The sequence below is a fragment of the Echinops telfairi genome, unplaced genomic scaffold (genome assembly GCF_000313985.2).
Source record: "Echinops telfairi isolate 266 unplaced genomic scaffold, ASM31398v2 ScPeMD7_7468;HRSCAF=8506_0, whole genome shotgun sequence".
NCBI classification, from domain to species: Eukaryota; Metazoa; Chordata; class Mammalia; order Afrosoricida; family Tenrecidae; genus Echinops; species Echinops telfairi.
This window is the reverse complement of record NW_022111369.1, coordinates 62,639,141-62,651,331: the sequence shown is the minus strand read 5'-3', so window position 1 is coordinate 62,651,331 and position 12,191 is coordinate 62,639,141. Positions and strand designations below refer to the sequence as shown.

The following is a 12,191-nucleotide window of genomic DNA, read 5'->3' as shown; positions in this document are numbered from 1 at the left end:
TAAAACACAACAAGAAAGAAAAGCTTGTAGTTAGTTCAAGGATCATTGGCCTTTAGGAGTGTTTTCCAGTCCAGTCTGTTGGGGCACCACGTCCTGGCCCCAAAGTCCACCTTCAGCATTCCCTGGGGACCTTGCTGCTCCATTCCCTTGCTGCTCCATTCCCTTGCTGTTCTACTGCAGTTCCCCAGTGCTTTTTGGCAATCATACTTTTAAAAAGAAGTTAAACACTACAGTTATCTGTAATCTATAGTTCAAGTTCACCTCTTTATCTTATTTGTCACCCCCTCCTCAGAGGGAATCACAATTTGAAGGTATTGTTTCCATTTTATGTGTGTGATTTTACTTTTATTATATATGTATGTCCATAAATCATCTATAGGAGTCCTGGTGGCATATTGGGTTGTGGGTTGGACTGCTAACCACGAGGTTAGCAGTTTGAAACCACCAGCAGCTTGGGCGGGGGGCAGGGCAGGGTTGGGGGAGATGAGGGTTTCTATTCCCATAAAGAGTTACCGTTTCAGAAACCCAGAGTGCCAGTTCTACCCTGCCCTATAGGGTCATTCATACCCAGAACTAACTCACTGTCAGTAAGTTTATTTGCTTGTTTGTTTTATAAACTATCTATAGCATTTCTTCATGTGTTTTACAATGCTGAGCTGAACAATGTATTTTTGAAATTCACTCAGATGGCTAGGTATAGATCAAATACATCCTATTTAATGGTTTGCAGTATTTCATTGTATGACTATGTATAATTGTATCCACATACTTCTTGCCAATCATTCAAATTGTTTCTAGCTTGTTACTAATGCAAAGGGACCTGCAGTCGACTGTCTTGTAAATATGGTCTTGTGCACCTTCGTGTGTAAGGGTTTCTGTGGGTTAAGTCCTGGAGGAGGAATATTTGGTCTGTGTAGCACTACTATGAGTCCCAGGTGCTGGCGACCCTGTGCGGGAGAGTAGAACTGTGCTGTACAGGTTTTTCAGTGGCTGCGTTTCCATAAAGAGTGCTCCAGGTCTGTCTTCTAAGCACCTCTGAGCAGACTCCCAGCTCCCACCTCTGAGTTAGCAAGTGAGCGCTAAATGGTTTGGAACATCCAAGACTTTGACTTTACTGTGGATTCTTATAGAACCAATTATGAGGATGGCCCCGGCCCAGGCAGTGCTTCTTTCCACTGTATGTGGGGACACGATGAGTCAAGCCGACTCTTGGCATCTAACAACATCGCCAACATACAGTTCCAAAGCACGACTCAAGGAGATGGCACTAATTCACATTCTCACCGGAACAAGATAAGCTGGCTACCCTCCTTCTTGCCAATAGTTGCCGATTACACATTTTTTTCTTTTTCAATTTAATTGTTGAGAAATGGTACTTAGTTTTTTAAATGTACATTTCCTTAATTACCAGTGAGATTTGGCATCTTTTTATGTGTCCATCAGCCAATTGGAACATGCGAGTTAGTTTTCTTTTGCTCACTTATAAAAATAAAGTGATTGCTTTAAAAATGTATTTGTATACATTTAAAAATGCATTCTGAATATCAATCCTTTGCCAGTTTTTTGTTATAAATATAATATTCCATTTTCTGATTTTTATAAATATTTTTGCATTCTGTATTTTCATATAAATGTTTTAAAAATATGCTTTCCCATTTAGATATTTGATTCATCTGATTGGTGTGTGTGGTATAAGCTCATTTTATGTAAAAATTCAGAAAATTTTCTTTACTTGCTCAGGAATATTTAATCAATCCAGATCTAGTATTTCTTTTAAGACTTAGAATCATAGTGTGAAAGTAGCTTTTAAAAAAAGTCCCATCCACTTTTCCGTTCAATAGCTACATTAAGATTTCTAGCACTTTTTGAATCAATTTTGATGAAATTTATGCTTCCTTAATCAATTATCCATTTTGCTCAACTTTTCAAATATATTTGTATAGTCAAAAGGATTGATTTTTCCTGGCTCTTTTTTCTCTAATAAGTCATTTTTAATGAATGTTCCCTTTTATTTCTTTTTTTAATATAAATCATTTTATTGGGGGCTCTTATAGCTCTTATAACAATCCATACATCGATTGTATCAAGCACACTTGTACATATGTTGCCATGATCATTTCCAAAACATTTTCTCTCTACTTGAGCCCTTGATATCAGCTCCTCTTTTTCCCTCCCTATCCCACTCTCCCACCTCCATGAACCTTTGATAAATTATTATTATTATTTCCATTTCTTATACCAGTGGCTGTCTCCTTTCACCTGCATTTCTCTTGTTAGTCCCTCTCAGGGGTGGTTATATGTCGATCATTTTGACCATTCCCCCTGCCTACCCCCACCTTCTCCTACCATCACAATATTGTTACTACCATTATTGTTCCTGAAGGGTGTCTGTCCCAGATTCCGTGTATTGAGAGGTCTTATCTGTACCAGTGTACATGCTCTGATCTAGCCGGATTTGTAAAGCAGGACTGGGGTCATGATAGTGGTAGGGAGGAAGCATTAAAGAACTAGAGAACTGAAGGTCAAACATGATAGTGGAACAGGAGAAAAGTAAAAGGAAATAGAGGAAAGAAGTAGGAGGCAAAAGACATTTAGAGAGGTATAAATATAGGTATTTATATATATAACTATATTAATATATAACAATAAGGATATAGGTCTATGTACATATATTTATATGTTAATTATCAAGGTAGCAGTCTTCCCTCAATGCAAGAACACTTTGTTCTAATAACCTGGCATTCTGTGATGCTCACCTTCTCAACACAATCGCTGAAGACAAAATGGGGTGCCTAAGTAAATGTGGTGAAGAAAACTGATGGTGCCCAGCTATTAGAAGATATAGCATCTGGGATCTTAAAGGCTTGAGGTTAAACATGCGGCCAACTAGCAGGGAAGCAGCAAAGTCCATATGGAAGAAACATACTAGCCTGTATGATCACAAGGTGTGAATGGGATCAGGTATCAGGCATCAGAAAACCCCAAGCAAACAATCATATTGATGTAAACAAGAGGGGTCAAAGTGGAGACCCAAAGTCCATTTGTAGACAATTGGGCATCCCTGCACAGAAGGTTCACAAGGGAGGGACAAGCCAGTCAGGGTGCAGTATAGCACCAACAAAACACACAACATTCCCTTTTATTTTTTAAGTGAAATAATAGTTAATATATTCACTAGTTTTTCCCTGAGCAACCAGATTTTTCATTCTATTACTGGTTGTCTTATATATTTTTTATAATCTCTAATTTATTACTTTCTTTTTTAGTGTATTAATTTGTTCTACTTAAGCTTATTTCAAAACTCTTATTTTACCATCTTGAGTTGGATGCTCTTGTTTTTGTTCCCTTTTGCTTTTTAATACTTTTTAATACTAGTCACGATACTGACATTACTTCTGAGGACTACTCTACTGATAGGAGAGGTCCTGATGTATAAGCCAAAGCCAAACTCATTGTCATCGAGTCGAGGAATCTCATAGCAACCCTATAGGAGAGAGTAGAACTGCCTCTGTGAGTTTCCAAGACTGTAACTCTTTATGGGAGCAGAAAGCCTCGTCTTTCTCCCATGCAGTGGCTATTGGTTTCCAATTGCTGACCTTGTAGCGAGCGGTCAAATGTGTATACTATGCCACTAGAGCTCCTTCTGATGTATAGTGGTTTCTTATTGTGTTCTAGATAATTCCAGTTCTTATTTGAATGTCCTAGAGTTAACTAAAAGGATGGGGTAAAATGTACGCTTGTGGAGTTTGCCCTCGGTGACTAGCTTTATTGCTGTGTGCCCAGTGAATGTTATTTGTTCTCTTTCCACTGTGGAGCTCATTAGAGGGGTTCACCGCACAAGGCCGAGTCAAAATCTATTGCCACTGAGGTCCCAGTTCACACACACGGGTTTAGTCCAAAGAAAAGGTGTTTGCACACGTCTCTGTGACCAGCAGATGTCGGCACAGCCATTCCCTCCGTCAGACATGGTCTCGGTGCTGTGAGTGCCTTCACAACAGTCCAGTCCAAGTGCCGTCGACAAGGCCAGGGATGATCAAAGCAGGAAGGTCCGTTCAGAAGGCTAGCCTGACTTTTGTGGGGCTTCCAAAGGGGTGATCTTGATAAATGTTCTCAAAGCAAATAAGATGATCACATGAGCTTATTAAGAAGTCTTACAAAAATTGAAAACTGCATTGGTGAGAAAAAGACCCGGAGAAGTGTGCTGAGAATCTGTTCCCTCACCACAATGCACCCACTCATTCATCAAAGATAGCACGGAGAGTGTGTTATGAGAATTTTGCTAGGATACCTGACCCCAGTCACCCTACAGTCCTGATCTTGCACCTTCCGAATTCTTTTTGTGCCCCAAACTCAAAGAACATCTGAAAGAATCAGTTTAATCCCATAAAGGATGTCAAAACTGCTGTTTTGACATAGTGCAAATCAGAGAGCGCAGAATTCTTCAGGGACGGGTTAGAGAAATAGAAATTCCGCCTTCAGAAGTGTCAAGAGCTAGATGGAAGCTGTGTTGAGTAACAGTAAGTGAACATTTTGACATTTTTGTTTAATAAAGCTTTCTATGGCTTTGTAGCAATATTTTTTACTTACATGTAAAAATAACAATAATGAATAATAATTTTAAAATAACCAACTAGGAGGACACAAGTGTGTCAAGTCCAAAATATTTAAAGAAACATTAGGGGCAGAGATTGTAAATACTCAGATACTATACATTCTTATGTCGGCATGACTTCTAACCCCATAAAAGAGAAAAGATGGTGTGTATGTATGAAAACAATTGTAGTGTTCTCTAGTAAGTCATTGTAGCTTTGTTTTCCATTGTTGAGTTGACTAGCCTTTCTAAGAAAGAATAAACTTGTCTGATGAATGGATTCTTCCACAGTCTAAAGAAGGTGCATTTATCGTCAGAGATTCAAGACATGTCGGATCTTACACCCTTTCGGTGTTCATAAGAGCGAGAAGGTAAGAAATTATGATTTTTGGCGACTTTAAAAATAATGATTTCTAGGGAGATTTCAGCCTTTCTCAGGGAGATTCCATCACTTGGAGTGCATAGCAAGAGCCAGCCCAGGGAGAAATTGGCCCAGGACACAGGACCACCAACAAGAGCAGTTCTGCGACATTGGATATATTTCTTAGATGTCCTTTGCCTCCCCTCCCGCCTCTGATACACCCAGTGAGGGCTTAGATTGTGGCAGCAGCTGCTGGTGTCTCTGTCCTAGGCTTTTTCACATGAGCATGCTCTGGGTACGGGAGCTCACAGGCTCAAGGCGGGGAGAGAGTAGCTGGAGTGTTGGCAACCCAGGAGCGACCCACTCAGTGAGCACTGAGTGAACACCTTCCTCCTGCTCCCGTGAGAGGGTTCTGAGCCCCTCAAAGGTTCCTAGAGGTCTGAGGCTCACGTGTCCTCAGGGTGCTTACTGCTGGTAGTTGGCATTTTGTTGGTTCCGACTCATGACAACCTTATGTAGAAACAGACGAAGATGCGGCCTGGTGCTGCGCGTCCCCATGATCGTTGGTGTGCTCACATCCAAAGTACATGCAGACACTGTGCATTGTGAGAGCCTTCCAGTCTAAGGGGCTCGTTATCGGTTACTATATTCTGTTGTGATTCACAGGGTTTTTACTGACTCGTTTTCAGAGGTAGGTCACCATGTCTTTCTTCCTATTCTTTCATAGTCTGGATGCTCCACTCAACCCTATAAAACATCAGTGAGTGACCCTGCTCATAGTATGTGAAATAGCAGTGCCATCGACTGCAGTATTGCAGCAACTCACACGTACTCACTCGCTTGCTCACTCACTCGCTCCCCCACTCAGTTGCTCACCCACTGCTATTGAGTCAGTCCCGACTCATAGGGACTCTGTAGGGCAGGGTACAGTTGCCCCTGTGAGTTTCTGAAAAGGCAGCTCTTGACAGGACTAGAAAGCTCCATCTTTCTCCTGAGGAGTAGATGGTGATTTTGAACTGCTGACCTTGCTGTTAGCAGCCCAGTAGGTAACCACTACACCACCAGGGCTCCTTCAAGTCATCACAGAATGATCAAACGACCGAGGGGCAGCGGTTACTAATACACCCTACATACGTTTTCCAACCTTCCTTCATTTGTGTCTTTAGTCTCCTACAGAGCAATCATTCCTTCCCTTACCCTTGACTTGCTGATTTATATTGGATTAGAAAGTAGACGTCAGAATGTATGCTTTCAAGGATCCAGTGTGAGTGCTACTGTTCCTCACTGGATTTTCCATCTAGGCAACTTTGCCAGAGGTTATGTTGGACTCCGAAGTCCCGATGAGATCCTTGAGGGATTTTCCTGAGGACGAGACTCCTGTTTTAGCCAATGTGCCCTCCAGTGGGTAGTTTTGGGGGTGGAGTTGTGTTGCTTAATTGACTTAGTTCCTCTGTGAGCTTTTGCTTATCTGCGGATTCACATTTTATTGATTCTAGAAGTACTGAGGATACCATCAAGCATTATCAGATTAAAGAGAATGACTTAGGACAGTACTACGTGGCAGAAAGACACCTCTTTCAATCAATCCCTGAACTGATCCAGTACCACCAGCACAACGCAGCTGGTAAGTCCCGAACTTCCCACTAGAAGTGCCTTGGAGCCAGGCCCTTGGCAGGGATGCAGCTCTGGTCTCTGAGACACGACAGAAGAACACATCTTTTTTTTTTTTTTTTCAGAAACGGTTGAAGAATTTGAGACACAACTTGCCTTCCTGGCAATTCTCCTTTTTCATAGATGCTTCTGTTTTTCTCAGCAAGGGGCAAAGACCAGTTCCTAACATGTCTTCCACGTTGGGAACATGATGGATGGTGGAGATGCAACAAGGCTCTTTTGCTCTTTTGCACTAGTTCTTGGACTGTACACAAGGCCCTAGTGGCGCAAGGATTAAGCACTTGGCTACTAAATTAGACCTGGCGATCTGCTCCCATAAAGATTACAGCCCAGCCGGGCATGTAGGGGTTGCAGGGAGGTGTTATACACAATGTTACATCAGAGCTGTCTTTCTCTGGGGATTTTTGCAGGTGGGGGCACTTCTGCTCTTCTCACCGGAAGTTTTCTTTCTGTGGAAGCAGAGAACATCTTAGGCAGACAGCAAACCCATCCCGTTGGCAACATGGCATGGGATCCCCAGGCCCTGCCAGCTCTCCGTTACCTATTGTTCCCTAAGGAACCTTTAGCAGAAATCCCATCTAGGTTCGCCCCAGAGGGCTTTCTAGCAGGGTGGATTGTTTTTAAGATGGCAGCATCCTTTATGCAGCATCCCTGTGAAAGGTCACCAAGCCATGATTGGTACTTGGCAAACACATTTGTAATTAACGCAGCCTATCCCAGGTAAGTGGGACATTGAACAAAGAAGCTCGAAGAAGAATCGATGCACGTGAGCTGTGGTGCTGGAGGAGACTATGGGAAGCACCTCAGACTGATGAAAGGACCGACTGGTCGGTCCCGGAGGAAGGACGCCCAGAGTGCTCCTTGGAAGCAAGGGTGGTGAGACTTCGTCTGGCCCATTTGGCGCGTGTTGTCAGGAGAGGGCAGCCCCTGGAGAAGGCCAGCATGCTTGGTAATGTAGCGGAGCGGCCATGAGAGAAAGGCCCCCAGGGAGATGGATGGACACTGCGGCCGCCACCATGGGCTCAAGCCCAGGAACAATTGTGAGGGTGGCGCAGGACCAGGTGGTGTGTAATTCTCTTGTGCATGAGATGCCTGTGAGTCAGAACCCACCTAACAGCATCTAATAACAACAACACCGATCATAGGAGCCCTGCTGACATGGTGTTAGGCTCCTAACTGCAAGGTCAGCAGTTCAAAGCCACCAGCAAGATGGGGCTTGCTACTCCTGTAGAGTTGCAGTCTTGGAAACTCACAAGGTCTACCTTGTCCTTGCCCCCTAGAGTCAGAATTGGCTCGATGGCAGTGAGTTTGGTTTTGAGTTTTATGACATATAAAGGCACATTGGTGGTGTAGTGGGTGATGAGTCTGACTGCTAACCCCCAGGTCAGCAGTTTGAGACCACCTTTCACTCAGTGGAGAAAGATGAAGCTTCCTACTGGTGTCAAGGGCTACGGTCTTGGCAGCCCACAGGGGCAGTTACTGTCATACACAGTCGCTATGAATTGCAATGGTCTGATGGAAGCAAGTGAGATCAAGATGAAGGTTTCGGAACAATACTTCTGGCTTCTGGGGTGATCACCCGACCAGACCTTGCAGATTTTGTGTCCTCTTCTCAGGAGGAGCCCTGGTGGTACAGTGCATTAAGCGTTGTGCTGCTAAATTTAAACCCACCAACTCCTCTGGGGAAAGATGAGGCAGTCGGCTTCCTTAAATATTGACTGCCTCAGAACCCCTAGGGAGCAGTTCGACTGTCCCTTAAGCTGTGAATTGACTTGATGGCAGGGGGTTTGGTTTGTTCTCCGAACCCCGAAGACGAGTTCACCGTGGGAATGAAACAGAGGACCCAGAGATTTGTTGGAAGAAGCAGGTGACTAAAAAACAAACAAAGAAGGGAATCCTATGGTCCTGCGTCTGGTCTATCAACTGGGACAAAGGTTCCTTGTTTTCTTGAACCAGGACTACTGTCCTTGTACAGGGGCCCTGGTGGCAGAGTGGGTTATGTGTCGGGCTACTAACTGCCAGGTTAGCAGTTCAAGTACACCAGCTGCTCCCTGGGAGAAAGAGCCACTTTCTCCTCCTGTAAAGACTTACAGCCTCAGACATCCTAGGGAGCCATTGTACTCTGCCCTAGGAGGTCGCTGTGGGTGAGAATTCAAAATCTGAGAATGACTGGGATTTCAGCTCTGCCCCTCCTGTGTGCTGCTGCTACAGCGTCACAGGTGCCCGCCTGAGGAAGGCCAGCGTCTGGCGTGATGGGCATATCCGAAGTCACGCCCACCCGAGAAACACTGTGTTGACGGAGAAGAGTTCTCCTCCACCGAAGACCTCTCTGTTCACCCAGCTTGGCCGTGGGACATTGATTTTGAGAGTCTCTGGGTTTGTCTGTTACATGCACACACACACACACACACACACACACAAATACACACACTTTAACCATATCAATGTACTGTCCTATCTGCAAAAGTTGAAACCTAAGTAGAGCAGAAACCCATCAGAGAAAGAAAACTCAATGTTCCCAAAGTCCCATGGATGGCCAAAAGAAGAAAATAAACCTGTCTTGGAAGACGTACAGCCAGAGTGCTCCTTGGAGGTGAGGATGCTGAGACTCACGTACTTTGGACACATTGCCAGGAGAGCCCAGTCCCTGGAGAAGGACACAAGGCTTGGTAGAGTGGAGGGACAGTGAAGAAGAGAAAACACGGAGCATGATTGGGAAGAGTTCTCCTCCACCAATGACCTCGGTATTCCTCCGGCTTGGCTGTGGGGCATTCCTTTTGAGGAGGAGGGATCGGCACAGTGGCTGCAACCCTGGGCTCAAACCTAAGCACCCTGTTGAGGGTGCACGGGACCTGGCGGTGTTTCCTCTTGTTGTGCGTCAGGTTGCTGTGAGTCAGACCCACTGAGCAGCCCCCACCAACATCAGAGCAGTGGGGCGTGCCTCCTGACAAACCTGCAAGACCTGCAGAAACACAGCCGGCCTGTCCTAGCCCTGCTCTTGTGGATTTCACGGCATTGCTTCTTGAAACACACACATAGCATAAAAGCAGAAAGCAAGCAGGATTGCAGCTGGAAAACCTAATGTGACAGTAATACTCGTCACTATAAATTGAAGATTAATTCAATGGCACACAGCAGAGAGAGAGAAGGCTGACACAAATGATTAAGCGCTCAACAAAGGTGGCAGGTTAAATACACCCAAGAGTTCCTGGTAATCTACTTTCTAAAGACTTGCTCGCTACCATCGAGTTCATTCCAGCTCACAGAAACCCTATAGGACAGAGTGGAACTGCTCCTGTGCGTTTCCAAGGCTGAAACTCTTGAAGGGAGTGGACAGCCTCGTCTTTCTCCTGTAAAGGGGTGGGTGCTTTTGAATGACAGACAAGACCACACAGCCCCTGAAACCTCCCCTGGCATGCAGGCCTGCCCTGCCATGCACGGTGTCTCCAGGAATCAGAATCGACTCCGTGGCAACTGGTTTAAATACAATATGGTTCTAAAGTCCCTGTAAGTGGAATTGCCTTCTCTTCAGCCCCACGAAGGTGCCCTCTACTTTGTACAACTGCAATAGAAAGCCATCCTTAAGTCTTTGTCTGCCCCTCCTCCTGGCTGAAGAACAAAAAGCTGTACAATCACAGTTATAATTTGGGTTACAAGCACCAAAGGTTACTTAACCTGCTCTCCCATTGTTCTTTGCAATAATTATTAGTTGTGCAACAGTATGATCGGTGGAAAGATGTTGGAGCCCAGAAATTTCTACCACAATTACAATCAAGTCTCTGGCCTGAATTCAGTCTCTGTGGACTACTGTGAGCCCCTGGGGGAGAATCTTCTAACCTCAGCTTCTCAGAAATCAGAACCCATTGTGACTTTTCATATCTTGTCATGGCAATGTGCTTTTTAAAATTTTTAATTAAAATGCTTAAATGTAAAAGTTGAGTTCCCCCCCTCCCCCACCTACTCCCACCTCCACCCCCAAAAGAGAAAACACCTCTTTGGAAAGTGGCCAGTTTTCCATTATGCTGTTTCTAAATCCTAGGAATGAATCCAAGAAACGTTTTGTCCACCCATGAGATGAGCCTGTATGGATATTCCAGGTGACCCCTAGGAGTTTGTGTATGGAAGCTGGGACCAAATACCTGGGTGGGGAGGGGAGGACATATGTCCCAGGTCAAACCCAAAGGCAAACTCACTGCCTTCATGACCCTAAAGAGCAGTGATTCTCAACCTTCCGAATGTCGCCATCCTTTAATACAGTTCCTCCTGTTGTGGTGACCCTCAACCATAAAATTATTTTAGTTGCTACTTCATCACTGTCATTTTGCTACTGTTATAAATTGGATGACTCCCATGAAAGGGTCATTTGACCCCCTCCCCCAAAGGAGGTCATGACCCACAGGTTGAGAACCACTGCTTTAGAGGGTTTTCCAGGCTGTTAGGAGCAGACAATCTCATCTTTCTCTGGTTGGTGGGTTTGAACCACCAGCCTTGTGGTTAGCCAGCTATCCTCAGGGAGGATGTAGTTGTGGCTAAAGATAGATGCCTTCCCAGTCAGGAAAGCTGTTCTGAGTTTTGAGCTTCATAATCTTCTTTCCCCTTCTTTAGAAGAAAGACCTAAGTAGCATTATTATTATGGTGGTGAGGTTAAGGGGGGAAAAGAGGTAGATCAAGATGTGCTGCTGTGAAAACATGTTCACGATAAGTTATTAAGTGAAAAAAAGGATGGCAGAGCAATAAATTTAGGATGTCATCTCATTTTGTCATGTATGTTTTTATTACTATAGAAAAGCGTGTATATAGTAGTAACATACTGGTTTTACTCTATGGGCGGGGAGGAACCACCCTCTGTTAAAGTTTAAATAAAACTTTTTACACTGCTCAGATTATTTATTACACACTATAAACTATTGAAGAGGAGCCCTGTGGTACAGTGGTTCCACATTAGTCTGCTAACTACAAGGTCAGCAGTTCAAAAGCACCAACTGCTCTGAGGGAGAAAGATGAGGCTTTCTAATCCTATAGTCATAGTGTCAGAAAGCCCCAGGAGCAGCTCTACCTTGACCTATAGAGTTACCTGGCTTCAGAATAGATGTGATGGCAGTGCATTTTTCATTTTATTTTAATAAACTAATAATGTTTACCTCTGGGAAATGAGACAGGCAAGAAGGGAGGATTACATTTTCTGCTTCATAGAAACTTCTCACGATTTTTTTACTAGAATGCATATAAGAGATTGTTATACATTCTTATGACAAAATAATTTTTAAAGTAAAAACTAGATCCAAGAAGAATGCATTAAAAACAGGGTTGAACGTGTATGGCCTTGTGCTGTTTATTCAAAAAGGAATGCGGAACAAAATAAGAAAACACAAGAGCATGATAAGGACAAAGGTTTCGGACCCAGAAATAGCTGCGCTCTACCGAGTAGTGGTGTCTGGGTTACGCATGGAGCTGCTAACTGCAGTCGCCTGTTTGAAACCACTGGCCACTCCAAGAGCGAAAGAGGATGCTTTCTACTCCCATCAAAATGTCTGAGTGCTGCTGCTGCTGCTGCTGGCGGCGGCGCTG

At 44.1% G+C, this 12,191-nt stretch overlaps 1 protein-coding gene across 1 annotated transcript in view; it reads left to right on the top strand.

Moving 5' to 3' along the window:
• TXK (TXK tyrosine kinase) overlaps positions 1–12,191 on the top strand; it is a 65,672-nt gene that overhangs the window by 22,028 nt on the left and 31,453 nt on the right. The window contains exons 6-7 of the mRNA XM_004706274.1: positions 4,883–4,962; positions 6,449–6,576. Coding sequence (XP_004706331.1) covers positions 4,883–4,962; positions 6,449–6,576 — 208 coding nt within the window. The remainder of the gene's footprint in view (positions 1–4,882; positions 4,963–6,448; positions 6,577–12,191) is intronic.